This window comes from Cryptosporidium bovis (genome assembly GCF_009768925.1).
Source record: "Cryptosporidium bovis isolate 45015 chromosome Unknown contig_1, whole genome shotgun sequence".
Taxonomy (NCBI): domain Eukaryota; phylum Apicomplexa; class Conoidasida; order Eucoccidiorida; family Cryptosporidiidae; genus Cryptosporidium; species Cryptosporidium bovis.
In genome coordinates, this window is record NW_027125030.1 from 39,885 (window position 1) to 56,010 (window position 16,126).

General features: G+C 35.6%; 7 protein-coding genes across 7 annotated transcripts; 3 read left to right on the forward strand and 4 right to left on the reverse strand.

Moving 5' to 3' along the window:
* Positions 1-150: 150 nt before the first annotated feature.
* Positions 151-1,248, reverse strand: FG379_000124 (dehydrogenase reductase (SDR family) member; the record flags this gene model as incomplete). Its single annotated transcript, XM_067326454.1, has 1 exon — positions 151-1,248. The coding sequence occupies one exon, from the start codon at positions 1,246-1,248 to the stop codon at positions 151-153; it is 1,098 nt and encodes a 365-aa protein (XP_067183078.1).
* Positions 1,249-1,416: 168 nt separating this feature from the next.
* FG379_000135 (tRNA-guaninine transglycosylase) lies at positions 1,417-2,889 on the forward strand (the record flags this gene model as incomplete). The annotated part of the gene is made up of 1 exon (XM_067326466.1): positions 1,417-2,889. The coding sequence occupies one exon, from the start codon at positions 1,417-1,419 to the stop codon at positions 2,887-2,889; it is 1,473 nt and encodes a 490-aa protein (XP_067183089.1).
* A 691-nt stretch (positions 2,890-3,580) lies between these two features.
* Positions 3,581-4,603, reverse strand: FG379_000136 (apurinic apyrimidinic endonuclease Apn1; the record flags this gene model as incomplete). Its single annotated transcript, XM_067326467.1, has 1 exon — positions 3,581-4,603. The coding sequence occupies one exon, from the start codon at positions 4,601-4,603 to the stop codon at positions 3,581-3,583; it is 1,023 nt and encodes a 340-aa protein (XP_067183090.1).
* Positions 4,604-5,028: 425 nt separating this feature from the next.
* Positions 5,029-6,534, reverse strand: FG379_000137 (oxysterol binding; the record flags this gene model as incomplete). Its single annotated transcript, XM_067326468.1, has 1 exon — positions 5,029-6,534. The coding sequence occupies one exon, from the start codon at positions 6,532-6,534 to the stop codon at positions 5,029-5,031; it is 1,506 nt and encodes a 501-aa protein (XP_067183091.1).
* A 1,577-nt stretch (positions 6,535-8,111) lies between these two features.
* Positions 8,112-10,568, reverse strand: FG379_000138 (CDC48-like AAA ATPase; the record flags this gene model as incomplete). Its single annotated transcript, XM_067326469.1, has 1 exon — positions 8,112-10,568. The coding sequence occupies one exon, from the start codon at positions 10,566-10,568 to the stop codon at positions 8,112-8,114; it is 2,457 nt and encodes an 818-aa protein (XP_067183092.1).
* Positions 10,569-11,908: 1,340 nt separating this feature from the next.
* FG379_000139 (N-terminal machado-Joseph disease like domain) lies at positions 11,909-13,108 on the forward strand (the record flags this gene model as incomplete). The annotated part of the gene is made up of 1 exon (XM_067326470.1): positions 11,909-13,108. One exon carries the CDS (start codon positions 11,909-11,911, stop codon positions 13,106-13,108), a length of 1,200 nt encoding a protein of 399 aa, XP_067183093.1.
* Positions 13,109-13,740: 632 nt separating this feature from the next.
* Positions 13,741-15,792, forward strand: FG379_000140 (uncharacterized protein; the record flags this gene model as incomplete). The annotated part of the gene is made up of 1 exon (XM_067326472.1): positions 13,741-15,792. One exon carries the CDS (start codon positions 13,741-13,743, stop codon positions 15,790-15,792), a length of 2,052 nt encoding a protein of 683 aa, XP_067183094.1.
* Between the last annotated feature and the right edge of the window lie 334 nt (positions 15,793-16,126).

Below are 16,126 nucleotides of genomic sequence, written 5' to 3' on the forward strand. Positions count from 1 at the left end.
AGAAGGTCTTGAGATAGTTATGTTTTTCAAAGATAGCGATATCTCTCCAGAAGAAATGTATGCTTCAAAGTTATTTAACTATGAAATAGTTGAAAAACGTTTGCCAATAAACATTTCTATTAACAAAAAGGAGTGAATCTGCAAGTCCTTTTAGGTAGACTTCTTCAGGTTTGACTTCTGAAGCTCCCATACTTTCTCAACGAATTTTTTATTTAAAATATTGCTTATTAATCCAGATACATTTGGTGAATAGTAGCTAATATAGGTAAAAATAAGTTCGGAACCTCTTGCTATCCATGCCTCTTTGAGTTTGTTGGTTGTGGCCTTGATCATAAGTTCGGCACATTCTCTGGAACTCATTCCTTTCATGTTTGAAATTCCTCCATTAGAAGACCCGTCATACATTATATTTCTTACATCGAACTCTGTTTTTACATGTCCTGGATAAATATTCGTAATTAATATTTCGGGACTAACAGAAAAGATGTTTTTGCTCTCCATCTCGTTTTTAGATATTTCAGTGCTGAGGTAATCATCCCAATTAATCCCTTCCAATTCCATTCTTAGGGATTGAAAGAAGGAAAGATTTGCTCTCTTACTCGCTCCATAGGAGCACCTCCCTGGAAGAGGAATATATGCTTGTATACTTAAAGTATTAATTATATGTCCATATCTTTGTGGAATAAAACATTTATGAAGTAACAGTCTAGATATCATGATGGACCCAAGTGTGTTCACCATCATAACTTTTTTGTCAGATTCAAATTTTCCCAATATAGCTTTTTGTCCAACACCTGCGTTATTGTAAAACAAATCTATGCGACCTTTCCATTTTATTGCTTCCTCTACTTTTGAATCTATCAGGGAAAGATCTCCAATATCAAAGGACAAAATGAGAATATTCTCTTCTGGAATACCAATCTCTTTAACAAGTTTACTCTTTACAAGATCAAGTTCAACGGAATCTCTACTTGTTAATATTATAAATAATGGTATTTTATACCCTATGGAAAGCTCGGATAAAATAATAGCGAGAGACTTTCCTATTCCGGAGGAAGAACCAGTAATCCAGATTACCTTATCCCTAAAATAGTCGTGTGAAGTCTTGCTACTTAAATACCCTAATACAAAATCTGAGTCTTTTCTTAAGGCAGCGACAAAGAAACTCCAGAAAAACACGGGGATTGCGTATAATATACTACAAAAAATACCAAAAAGCTCAAATATTTGTTTCTTAAATCCATTCATTCTTGGTGTTTTACAGTAGGAATTATAAATGTCGGGGAACATCTTTTGATTCCCACCTATATTCTTGTACATGCAAATGCCCAAATATCGAAATAATCGAAGGCGCGCTAATTTAGCGCTGTAGCAAATATATGTTTATATGGAAACAAATTTCAAGAAAGAGTAATAATGGATAAAATTAAAGTTATAGTAAAGTGGAATGATTCCGTATATGATGATTTAGATATTGACTTGTCAGCTCCAATTTCTGAGTTCAGAAAAAAATTAACCGAACTTACAGGAGTTTTACCAGATAAGCAGAAGTTAATGTCGCAAAGGGGGGTGTTGAGAGATGGGATCGACTTGAGAAAGCTGGGTTTGAAACCTGGTTCAAAGATAGTTCTTGTGGGAACAGCTGAAAATAGTCACTTAAAGGACCCCACGGAGAAAACAGTTTTTATTGAGGACTTGACATTGGCTGAAAGAGCAAAAATACTTAAAGAAAAGAAGATTGATCCTCTTCCAGTTGGTTTAGAAAACTTAGGAAACACTTGTTACTTGAATTCAATAATTCACCTATTAAGAAGCATACCAAACTTCGATCAAATACTAAAAAGAAGTGAAATAGGAACTGGTTCAGGTTCTGATGATAGAATAGAAGTTAGGTTCTTGAAATCTTTTAGACAACTAATGAATAAGATGGATGGAAGCATTGAGGCAGTTACTCCTGGAGAATGTGTTGATTTATTTAGACGTCAATTTCCACAGTATAGTGTTATTACAGGAGGACAGTTTGGAACATACCAACAACAGGACGCAGAAGAAGTCCTTGGTAGTTTGATAGCATTGTTTAAAAATGGATTGAATGGTAGAGACGATGAGAAAAATAATTTTGGCGATATTTTCCGTTTTAGAATGAAGACTAAGTTTACTAACATTGAAAATGAAAAGGAAGAGGAGATTAAAAGTGAAGAAAATTTTAAACTTATGTGCCATATGGGTACACAATTGAGTCCAGTTGATTTCTTGACACAGGGAATTAAACTATCTCTAGACGAAGTTATTGAGAAAAAGTCATCAGAAACAGGTCTGGATTCGAAATATAGGAAGGTATCCGAAATTGACTCCCTTCCACCGTTTTTGCTTGTTCATTTGGTCAGATTTGAGTGGAAAAAGTCGAGTGAAATTGCCAGAACAGAAGCTACAAGGGCAAAAGTTTGCAGGAAAATAGACTTCTCGCAGACTTTAGATCTCTATGAATTTTGTTCAGACGAACTCAGAAAAATCCTAAATATCGGAAGGGAAATTACAGAGTTAAGGAAGAAGCGCGAAATTACTAGTGAAACCGAAGAGAAACAAAGTTTAGGAAGTGATGAATCTGTGATGTACACTGATTGCCCAACAGGAGTTTATGAATTAGAGTGCATCATTACCCACCAAGGCCGTACTGCGGATAGTGGTCATTACGTCGCATGGAGGTACTGCCCTGAAGACAGGGAGTACATATTCAAGTTTGATGATGATAAGGTATCCAAATTGAAGGTTAAAGATGTTGATCTTTCAGGAGGAAGATCCGATTACCACATAGCAGTTATGCTACTCTATAGAAAGAAAATGGTTAAGGCTCTGGATGAAGAAATGGCGTCCCTTACGGGTTTATAGAATCTGTGGACATTCTAGAACAACTTGCGAAATGAGGACAAATAAAATAATATTTAAACTACTAGTTTGATTTCTCGTTCTACTTTTAATTTCAAAAATCTCCAGTCACAATTCATCTGGAAAAACTCAACATCTGCTTCTCGTTAAGTAAACGGTTCAAGCATGCATCACTTTCACCTCTTTGTCTAACTGCTCCTGAAATAGCGAAGCTTACAACCTGGCCTGTAGCTATCCCCTCGTCATCTACTATGGCTACATCCAATTGTACAGCACCATGCTCTTTCGCCGGAATAAGACGTTTTGTAGCCGAACATTTCCTTGGTATATAGAGGTCCACTATTTTTCCTTCAATGTTCTAGAGAAGAAAGTTAACGTTAAAACTCTACCCTTAGTTTATAGGGAACTCACTACTCTCCACTACAATTTCTACTCACTTACCTGCATGTTTAGTAGTCAGAAGTAAAATTTCACAGAATTAATAAAACTATAAAAAACAAAATTTCTTTAATTGAAGTTCCCGTTACGCCAGGCCTTGAATTTTCCTCTTATTGAGACGAAATGTACATCGTCTCGCAAAGGGGCGCCAACATATTAGTTACTATTTGAAAGCGCTGATGGTTTTTTCTCCAACTATTGTGAAAAATAAGCCATGGTTGTCTGCAAGAATTGTGATATGTGGACATCTTTTTAATCAATCTTTAATTAATCCATAAAGTAGTGCAATCTCTCTTCTATAAACGGATTCGTCGTTGTGGATGTCTGGAGTTTCAAGAATTAGGGGAATATTGTTGAATATCGGACTATTCATTATGAACTCAAAGCACTCCATACCAATGCTTCCCTTTCCAATGTTTTCATGTCTATCTAAACCCGATTTGAATTGACCTTTTGAGTCATTAATATGCATTGCTTTGAGGTATTTGTAACCAATAACTTCATCGAACTCCTTCATTACTTTCTCAAAACTTTGCGATGTTCTTATGTCATATCCAGCTGCGAAAAGATGACAAGTGTCCAGGCAAACTCCAACGCGTTCTTTGTCCTCGATTTTGCTAATTATCATTGCTAGTTCTTCAAATTTGTACCCCACGCATTTTGATTCAGCACAATTTTCTAGCACTGTTATGACGGAACGCGTGTTTTTATGTGCCTTATTTATACTGTCAGAAATATGGTTGATTGAATCTTCTTTGCTACACTGTCCAACAGTGGATCCTGGATGAAAGTTGTACATTTTTATTCCTAAGGAATCACATCTCCTTAGCTCATCTTCAAAGGCAGTGTACATTCTTGATCTTTTTTCACTATCTGGATTCCCCAAATTAATCAAATAAGATCCATGAGGAATACAGAATCTTTCAAAATCAACACTATACTTCTTTGAGTTCTCTTTGAATAAATCTATTGTTTCTTGTTTAAGTGGAGGTGCGTTCCAGCCACGAGAAGGTTTTAGGAACATCGAAAATGCTACTCCTGCTATATTAATTATGTTTTTAATACATTTATCCACCCCTCCGGATGCACTTACATGAGCACCCAGAAATTTCATGTGTCTCATGGCCAACTCCCTATGCTTCTCAATTGAAGTTACTGCATTTTCTTTGATCTCTGTTTCCTTTTTAATATGATCATTTGAAGATGTAAGCTTTAGTTGCTTTAACTTTTCGTTATCTTCACCAAGTTCTTTAACCGGTCTTTTCTTTGGACTTACCATTTTATTTTACAAGTATAGCTAATGGGAAGGAGGAATCAATAAAGCCACAGCAAAATTTTAAGTAATAATTACTAGCCTTTGAATTCTATTCTTTGTGAGTTATTTTTAGTGATTTATCTAATTGCGTTCACATTACAATAAACCGCCGGTATGACAACATTTTATGCATGCGAACAAGTGAAAATCAAATTAAATTAATTTCAAAATGTCAGAAAAAACAGCAAAAAGAGAACGGAAAATTGATAAGTTTTGTTATTAAATGTTTATTAGCTTGATTCAGCCACGGGTTAGTATGAAACAAATTAATTACGTGAATGTTTAGAAGTGTATAGAAACTGATCCTAAATAAATACCTTCTAGCGTCATTATTTTACGGACAAACATGTATTATACGTATATTTTGATTAAGATAAATTTAACTAATGTTAGTTTTCAATGTTGAAAATGTCTACAGTGTCTGTGAGACTTGAAAATTTTTGTGATTCTTTGAAATTCCAGTACTCATTATTAAAATCCCATTCACAGTCGACAACATCTTTTGAAACCGAACCAGCCTTTTTATATTGAGATGAGAGAATTCTTTTTCCTTTAACAAACCATCTTGGTTTTGCAGATGTCCCAGTTTTTACTCTTTTTCTTTGTTTTTCTTCCAAAATTCCTTTTATAGTCTGAGCACCATCAACATCACCTGATTCATATAATCTTTGATCAGGTCTAAATCTGCTATCTGTAATAGGAATGTTAGCACCTTTTTCTGGATTATATTCATCAGTTATCTCATTCAATTCCATTGCCATATATGTAAGGAAGAAGTTACATGAGTTATCTCCGTTATTTGGATGTGGGTTACACCTCCAAATGACATTCCCTCTAGAATATGGAGTGTAGAATTGATTCGCATGCCCTACTGGGGATATTTGAATTTCTAGATCTGAATAGCCTTCAATACAAAAGATTCTTTGATCACTTTCATTAAAAACGGATCCTGTTACAATATTCCTTTTACCAATATCTTTGCCTATATTAGTTGATGAACTTGTGTTGTGCATTCTCATATTGTATGAGTTATTAGAATCTGTGAAGAAAGTAGTTTTACCCCTATATCCGTGGTTGAGAGAGATAACATTAACATCTCCAGTCCACTCAAGCCAAGTAGAACCAAAAACAATATTGTGAATTACACAATTTGGTCTTTCCCAAGAATACTCTTCTTCATTGCCATCTTTGGTTTTGATTTTGAGATGTACCGTTCCTTGCGGGAGGATAGTCAAGCTATTTGGGCCAAATGACATTATTGACCAAACAGTGCCCCAATATATCCACTCCTTGTTATTTGATTCTGAATGGTAGGCTACAACTGGGGGATGATGCATGACCTGTTCACCTATGAATCTAAAGCCACGATGAGTCAATTCAAATGTCTCACCGAGAAGCGGGTTGAATGGCTTTGAAAGTCTTCTAAATGTTGAGGAAAGAGCAGAAGATGCAAACACAGTAATATATGCAACTCTTTCCTCAATAGAGTCCGCTTTAGAAGCTTTTGAAAGTAGTTCATGATATTCAAGGTCCTCAGAAAGTCTCTGGATGAAGGAAATGGGTTCATTTAAACAAATGGGCATCGAAATTCTGGACAAGTCTTTCCCAAACACTTGCCTCATCATTGAAAGAAGTGAAAACTTTGCAGCTATTCTGGGAACAGGAAGGTTTTTTCTTCTAACTATGGATTCATTATTGACATTATTTGTCTTAGAAAGGTCATTTATCTTTACACTTTTTGTTGAGGTAAGTTTTTCAGCAGTAACTTCCTCTTCGTTCTCCTTTGTACTTATAAAACTCTCTTCACTATTTACTCTGACTTCCTTACTCTCAAGAGTAAATGAATCTGATGATTTTGAAGAAATTTTCTTAAACTCGCTATTAATAACTGTCATAACTTGTTCAGTGTCACTTAATTCTCCAGGAAAAAAGGAACCTAGTGATTTTGAGCGTTTATACGTAAAATTAGCCTTTTACTCTTCAGTATTAGACTTTTTTTCAAGAAATTTGCATTAATTTGTTCCGTTTCTACGTTATTCTCAATAAATTCTCCAGTTTTAGATATTATTGTTTTATTCGCATATCTCGATAACTTTTCTTATTATATTCATAAGAATTATGCACAATATTAAAGACAGTTTATCTGCTCAATTATATTCTCAGAAGAACTATAGATTAATAATGGGAATGCGCTAGTTACTTCTATATCACACCTAATGTATTAATTAAAAGAGAACGTCCTGAAAAACATTACTTGATGCTTAGAGTTTTCTTAGTTAATAGTAATAAAATTTTTGGAATTCTTGTCCAGAGAAAAATGTTTTAACTGAGATTTATTTACGTCTTACTCGATACATAAACAAAATTTCTTTTTATAACTTTAACTAGTCCCTATTATTAGGAATCAGAAATTGCTAATAAATTTGTTTAATCTACAAAAAGCGAAGTAACTCTTGACTTATCACTTATAATTCATTAATATCTTCTATTTTAATTTTTTTTTGCATTTAAAATATATTTATTTGTAAACATGTACCAGAAATAGTAAAAATTTACAATAAAAGCATTTGGCGCCTATTCGATAATCACTTTATTTACATGTAATAGACAACGTACAGTATAAAATTTAATAGTGTACTATAGGATTCCTCGTTATTTTTATGATATTAATTATCTAACTCCGTATAAACCTCGAAAACAACTTTTATTCGGGAATTGAACTCTTTTTTGCACCTTTTCTTAAGACTTTGTCTGGAAAAATTTAGTTTCACTTTTCATCTCGCGAAACAAAAAATTTGAAAAATAACAAAAGAATAAAAAGAAAGTAAGAATTATTTACTAAAATGTAGTTACACACTTTATTTTCTCGTTTGTATCATTCTCTCTGTTTTTTTTGCAATTTAATGCTTTTTTTAAATATATTCGCCCTTTTGTTCTTGATACTTGGATTAAAGTCGGATTAACCACAATATATTATTGAATGGACCTTTGTTGCATTTACAGTCGGTACCATGGGGAAAAATAAGAGCGAAGTGAGAGACCATTGCTCTTCTCACTGAGGCTTGAATGAAAAGGAACCGTAGATGTTCATAACAAAATACTGATTGAAACAAAGAGATACACAGGGACACCTTTTTAGTCACGCCCGACTCCAGTAAACAAAATCGAACCAAATGTAAGCCTTAAGGCACCACAGTCCGCAAGATATAAAGAAACAACCTTTGTGGAATGAGGAATGCTAACATCCAAATATTAACTATAACGTTTTAGCTTAGAACAGCTTCCTTTCCAAGAAGAAAAAATTGAAATTACCGTTTTAGTAAGTGGGTGGTGCACAAGGGTGTTAACAAAAGAGATTTGATGAAAAACTGACGTCCTCTCTCTCCAAAAATATGCACTTTCGAGTTTTCATGCAAGCAAACATTAGCACCGATATAAAGCCTTTCCTATGTGGCAGCGACTGATGAAACAACTATGAATATAAATCATCTCCGTCGTCTACTATCGGAGAAGAGTATTGTACATGACCCGAATCTGGCCAGTCAATAGTAAATCCTTCTCCACCAGATTGCGTAACGTAAACAGGGTCGAATTTCATTCTGAATTGATCATACTTTGCAAGATCAGTGATACTAACTGATCTCCTGGCTCCAGCGAAGGCCTCCTCAAAATGCTTCCTTCCAATCTCATATATATCAACCTCCCCTTCAACTTTCATAGTTTCTTCACCCCCAGCCGACTTCCTGAGTTCTTCAGCAGCAATGGCGTCTCTGATGGCAGCCTTTGCAGCCCTCTGACAAAGCTCAGCAAGATCTGCTCCCGAGAATCCCTCAGTTTTCTGTGCAATGAATGAAATGGGTACATTTTTAGAGAGAGGGGACTTCCTAAGGATGGCCTGAAGCACCGAAACCCTTGCTGGAAGATCTGGGAGAGGGATATATATGAGTTGATCAAGCCTTCCTGGTCTAAGCAGAGCCTCGTCTAAGATTTCTGGTCTGTTTGTAGCACCAATAAAGAATAGATTCTTCTTAACACCGACACCATCTATCTCAGTAAGAAGCTGATTCATAACCCTATCTCCAGCACCACCCGCATCGCCAACACTGCTACCTCTTTGTGTTCCAATACTGTCTAGTTCGTCAAAAAATAGCACACAAGGAGCAGCGGCTCTGGCCTTATCGAAGACCTCTCTTACATTGGCCTCACTTTCACCAAACCAAAGAGTAAGGAGTTCTGGACCTTTTACAGAAATAAAATTCGCCGAACATTCAGAGGCTACTGCCTTGGCAAGTAGAGTCTTGCCACAACCTGGGGGCCCATAAAACAGGACTCCGCGGGATGGGCTCATTCCAAAGCGTTCGAACTTGTCAGGATGTTCAATGGGATAAAGGATCATCTCCTGGAGATTCCTTTTCACATCTTCAAGACCACCAATATCATCCCATTTAACATTAGGCACCTCTACAACAGTCTCTCTGAGAGAAGATGGATTGCAGACTCCAAGTGCGGAGTTAAAGTGGTCTTGACTAACAGCCATGGAATCGAGGATTACTGCATCAATAGTTTCATCTTCCATGTCTATTACATCCATTTTTTCGCGAATACAACACAAAGCGGCTTCAGTACAGAGTTGAGCAAGATCAGCTCCAACAAAACCATGGGTATTAGCTGCAATATCGTCAAGCTTGACATCTCTAGCAAGCTTCATGTTTCTCGTATGAATTCTAATAATTTCCAGCCTACCGTTGTCATCAGGAACTCCAATATCTATCTCCCTGTCAAATCTCCCAAATCTTCTCAAAGCAGGATCAATAGAATTTGGTCTATTCGTAGCTGCAATTACCACGACTTGACCCCTTCCTTTAAGGCCATCCATGAGGGTCAGAAGTTGAGAAACAACACGACGCTCAACTTCTCCATTTGTCTTCTCTCTCTTTGGAGCTATGGAGTCGATTTCATCGATGAAAATGATAGCAGGAGAATTCTTTTCAGCTTCTTCGAAAGCCCTTCTAAGATTACCTTCAGCCTCTCCAGCCATTTTTGACATGACCTCAGGACCGTTTATAAGGAAAAAGAAGGCCCCAGTTTCGTTTGCCACTGCTCTTGCAATCAATGTTTTACCTGAACCAGGGGGCCCATAGAGCAGCACTCCCCTTGGAGGTTTAACCCCTAGTGCCTTGAAAAGCCCAGGATGGCGCAGTGGTAATTCAATCATCTCACGTATTTGAGCCATCTGTTTCCTGCAACCACCGATATCATCATACCCAATATCATCCATCTTCTCTTCATCCTCTCTTTTTATTGGATCACCCTCACAATGAATCACAGTATCAGGAGCAACAATGCAATATTCCCCAGGATCCACACCAACAACCTTGAACTCAATGGGACGGAATCCCCCTCTTACCAAAAAGGCGTCACCTTTCTTTATTGGTCTATATGCTTCTAGGAAGTACGGCTTCAGATAGGTTTCAAACAAATTACCGGTTATTCCTTCCAGACAATCATCAAAAGGAAGAACATGGATCCTCTTACCATATGGAACATCCCCACACTCCAAAACAGAAACAGTGTCTCCCAATTTCACCCTTAAATTCTTTCTCACAACTTTGTTCATTCTAATCTTCCCTTCATCCAAGTCAGGATCAACAAGTACTATACAAATCGTGTCCTTGCGTTTTTTGCCTCTTAGAAGAATAGTGTCCCCTCTAAAGAGTTTCAACTCCTCCATCTTAGCTGGAGATAAACAAACAACAGAGTTGTCATCATTGATTGCATCGTCTACCAATAACCTGTTTGGAGCTCTTTTTTTCTCTACTTGTCCCGAGGAATTATCTGCATCAGCTTTTTTTGAATCTCCATTTTCCATAAGAACCTCATCCGATTTTTCTACCTTCCTATTATCATCATCTACATTCATTTCTCCCATTTTATTTTTCTTAATAACCAGAATAAACCCGACTGATCCGAGTTCTTTTGTTCGACAACCTATTGATTAAATAATAGTAATTACTGCCCTATTCAGAAATAAAAAGAATAATCACAAATTTAACTTGTATATAAGGTAGAAATTAAAAAAACTGAACTGAGTATTCTTTAACTCTATCAAATTTCAAGTTGAATCAGAACTACTAGGAAATAACGGATTGTTATCTAATAACTCAACTGTTTATCTCTATGTCTCTTCCCACTTTTGTTTCTTCTTGTCTTTGCCTCTTGCACAGTTAATTACTCTCTCCTTACATATAAATATCCACGGATGTATGCCAAATATGACTTATTTACAACCAACGGCTAAATATTCAACATACATTCAGTATTTACATTACATATATATATATATATATATACAATCTTATTCAATATATCGATATTCCCTTCTTATTTCTACACTCAAAATATACATAAGTATTATACTTGCTTATCCTTTGGAATGTAATGCCTTTGGGTATGTATATAACTTTTTGTCTCCGTTATCCCTCTTATCAATGTTAGTGGGGTTAAAAAACCCACATATTCCCGCTAGAAGTATCGCCGCTCGTACTTATCATGTTATATTATTAGGAAATACTTGAGCGGGTACATTTTTTTGGCTTAGATCTTAAAGGAAAGGCACAAAAATCCCTATACTTTGCATGATATTACTTTGGTTCAACAAATTAAACAATTGATACTTCATCTTGTTGAATGTATATTTGTATGTTTACTTGTACATTTTACAAAATAACCTGATCTTCCGGTACTTTTTTTCAAGAGCTAATATTTTAGTGAAGAAAGTGTGTACTAACTCATAAACGAGCAACTCCTTTCCCTTGAATAAGAGCCTTTTTGATCTCATTTGAATAGCTTGGTCGTTATATTAAAATCGATTTTTTTGGGTGTTCCAGTTACCCACACAATAGTTGATCAAGGTTGCACGAAAAAAAAATAATTCAAAACTTTCAATTACAGAGGGCAATATGCTTTCCTGGTAACAAGAAAAATTGTAGTATCTGGATGTTTTTTCAGGTAATGTTGTACTTTTCTGTTTTATATATTAGAAAAGCAACTTTATTTAAGAAGCAAGATATATATGTGAATAGGAGGAACAAGAGAAAAAAGTGATTTTTTTTCGTATAAACTAGGGTTTTAGAATGACATTCTGAAACGGATATAGATTTGAGTGTAATCAGCTTAAAAAAGTAACATTAAACTCTTATATTATTGATTTGCTTATATAATTTCATTTGGTTAATATTTACGAGGATAGAGAGCAACGTGCAGCAAAAGATGGATGCTAAAAAGGATGATTTTATCGTCTACTGGGAGAAGCAAGGAAATGACAGGATGTGTGCTTTACATTGTATAAATTCGATTCTGCAGGGCCCACATGTAGATGAATTTCGCCTTTCAAAAATAGCTCATGAAATAGATGAATTGGAAAGCAAGTTATTAGAAGAAGCAAAAAATTCAAGAACAGGAAAAACTGCATCTCAAAATGTCTCTGATGATGGATTCTTTTCCATTATGGTCCTACAGGAATGTCTTCAGAGGATGGGGTACTCCTGCGTTCCTGCAGCTAATCCGGAGGTTCAGGACTTTATTTTTTATCCAACGTCTAGTTGCGGTTATATTATAAACTCTTCGGAGCACTGGACGTCAATTAGATGTGTGAAAGGGAAATGGTTTAGTTTGGATAGCCTTAAACCTGGTCCAATTATTTTGGACTATCAAGTAGTCTCAGAGGAATTACAGCGATTTATTTTCTCTGGGAAGAGTGTTTTCGTAGTTCAAAGAATTTCTGACGAATCGGGTGGCAATAACAGCTCTCTTCCGAACCCTGATCCGTTCTTAAGACCAATAAACTCTGGTGACAGACAAAGATATTATCTAACACTCCCAGAAATAGACGAGTTATTTAGGAAGAAACGTGAGGAAGATGAGAAAGAAGCCAAACTTGCGTGCGCAACACAAGATGATTTTAGTAAGAATTTTATAAACCCGAAGAAGGAACACGTGTGGCCGACAACAAAGGGAAATGTCCTACATTCGGAAGAGTCCGCCGAGAGAAAGGGAATTAACAACTCACATGAAAGCGACCCTGAGCTTGAAAGAGCTATTCGCGAGTCTTACATCGAGTTTGCAAGTCAACTATCACTTCCGGAGGAACCAAAGACTGATGGGAAGGAAGTGATTCAAATTAGGGTTAGAACAAAGATGGGAAAATCCTTCACCAGAAGATTCGAGAAATCACAGATGTGTTCACTTCTCTTTCTGTGGATCGAGTATGAGATGGCGCTTTCTGAGAATCCGATAATAAGAGGGACAAACTACTCTCTAATATCACAATTTCCAAGCTTTAGACTTACTAAAACCGGTAATGACACGGTAGAAGTGTCAGACTCATCCGGAAATAATAAGTCGCTAAATTCACCTAGTTTAAGTGAGGTTGGAATAGTAGAGAGTTCGTTATTACTTCTAAATATCTAGTTTAACGCGGCTTCTGTTCAGTACGGTGTAGCATATAGGCGGGAAAGCGTGGACATTAATAAAACGTTTATTTAAACAGTGGAATGGGGGGGGGGGTATTATCGTGTATAGACATATACTTGTAGCCGTAAATATCTAGCAATCTTCTTATGCAAATTACTCATAAATTATGACGGTAGATATAAGGTAATTTTATAGGAAAAAACAACATGAAAGATATGGCAGTTAACCTGGGTTGGAAAGTCTGAATTCTTTGTTTCCATTGGTTTCCAAACACTTTTTTATTAAATTTTTCTCTTTTTTTCCCTTTTGTTTACAGATCCTAATGTGGACGCGAAACATCCCGCCACACGTACACCAGATGTAATAATCCGCTTAATTATCACCCGCTCAAGTAGATATGCCAGATTATTGACACAGTAAATATAAGATAAATATGTTTAGATGTGTTGCCCGCCTAAGAGCTCATTTTGGAGGTAATTTGGTAAATCTATGTACACGGATGTGCGATTAATCCCTACTATGTTTTTTTTTGTAGTCCATAATTGATGGTGCACGGGACTTATTTTTTTTTGTGAGTACTGTGGTTGTAAACATTCGTGTATGGGAATGAGTGTGAATTATATTTCCGGATGGAAGATTTGCGGAGTGATCAGGATCTGAAGGGTAGATATGATCAACTCTTATTTATAGAGTGTGAGCTTTGGTGTCTTCATTCGAAGGACATTCAGTTATGTCCTGTATTAAGTGAGAATTCAGGCGAAAGTCAATCTCAGTTATGTGTCAAGTCACAGTCAACTTCCTCTGTTGTTTCAGAAATCTCACCGATTGGAGATAAACGATATTTTGTTGAGGTAAATTTGCTATCAGTGAACTCCTCTGGGGATAATTTGGAAAACAGTACTGGATATACTGCCTTGATTTTTGCTGATTATCTAGATTTTAGTTCTTTAAAGTATTCTAGACAATGTACAGACATAAAAGCATTTTCCGAAAAACTAAGGAATCAAAGTGTTCTTAATTTGGATAGAATCCATAGATTGATGTGTTATTTTCTTTCATGTTGTCAAAGTGGCAATTGTAAATGTTATTTGAACGCAATAAATGGTGGTTCTTGCATTGTTGCTTGGAATCCTTCAAAGATTCAGGCTCTTTTGAGTTCTGATATTTCTAATGACGATGAAACGTCAACTAGGAACTTTTGTTCAAATAATCTTTTGTACAAGTTGAAAAATGCCTGTAACTTAAGTGTGATTATGAGACAATTTCTACCGGACATGTGTCAAATAAATGATTCAACCGATCCATCTGAGATACTTAGCCAAGTTAAAACCGCAGCCTTGTCTATTGGAGCTTTTGAGAGAGATTTATCTCCAGATCGACCTATTGATGTTTGTCTTCCACTTGGAGGCTATACAGATTTACTTTGTAAGAATATGGCTGTTATTGGATTAACATTATCAAAGGAACCGTATTCATTCAGATTTACAGTGGATTCAAATTTAAACTATGAAAATGTTACACATCCGAGTTGTGAGGAGACATTCAGTAGTCAGGCTGTTAGGTTAAGAGGCCTTCCATGGAAAACTGATGTTGAGGATATTATTTCATTTTTTGCTCCTGTTTGTTTAATCACTAAATCTGATGTTGCTATTTTATACAACAGCGAAGGCCGCATGTCAGGTGAGGCTTATGTATTACTTCCGTCTACACAGGCTTACGAAACTTCTTTAGCAATTTTGTATGGTAAGAGGATGGGAAGAAGGTGGATTGAAGTAATTCCTTCAACAATACAAGAATTTTTGATTTGTAAGGAAATATCAGGATTAACAAAATCACAAGATTCACGTAATTTATTTCGATTCTCACCAGGAATCCAGCTATTTGACAGCTTAAAAAATAGGTCAGTCTTAAGATTGAGAGGACTTCCATGGACAACCACGGAAACTGATATTGTTGAATTCTTCAAGATTGCTGGGATTTATAATATTCCAGCTTCGGATGTTTTTTTGGGAATTAATGATGATCAGAGACCATCAGGTGAAGCTTGGGTGATACTTCCTGTTTGGTGCGACGGAAATGAAACACAAAGAATATTAAACAGGAAAATGATAGGTAAGAGGTATATTGAAGTTTTCACTTCCTCTATTGCTGCACTGAGTAGTTCCAAGTCAACATTTAATTGTAAGATATTTGGAAGAGATTACAACGACACTGATATCTTAAGAGTAAGAGGGTTACCATATACAATTACAGAATCCGAAATTCTTGAATTTTTTGGTGAATTTAGAATTTCTAGAATTGCTCCTATTTTTCAGGGTAACACTGAAGGGAGACCTTCAGGACAAATGTTGGTGAAGTTTGCTACTGTTGAGGATGCCTTTAAAGCATATTTGACTAAAAATATGGGGATGATTCACAACAGATATATTGAACTTTTTCCTGTAAGAGAAGAGGACTTTGTAGCAGTTAATGAAAGATATTACAAAAAAAGTTCAAGTTCTAGATCCAATCCTTTTACTTTTTATAGTAATAGTGGTGGTTCTAGTTCAACAACATTAAAAAATTGTGCAAGCATTGGAACTAATTTAACTGGAAGTACAATGGAGGATAGCTTGATGGAACAATCTTCAAATGACTTTACAATAAGTGAGTACGGTTCTATAGGTGAAAGATGTAAGTAAATGGTATTTATTAATTGGTGGTTTTTTCAACAATTAAATATAAGGACCATCATTAAATGGCCTTTATATTAACCTATGGGTTTTTAAATTATACCTTAAATGAAAGATAAACTTTGTTACATTCAAGATAAAATAAAACTTCGTTCTTATGAGTTTATTTTGAGATATCAATTAGTTATATTTAGTGAATGTGATAAAGATGGTAATGTATTTAGAATAGAAAGTGAGCATATATATAAGGTAGCACATTATTTGATCTGGGTTTAAGATAAATTTAAAAAAACAAAAAAAGCTAGAAAAGTAGACAACATTTGTTAAGGGTGATTGAGTAAGT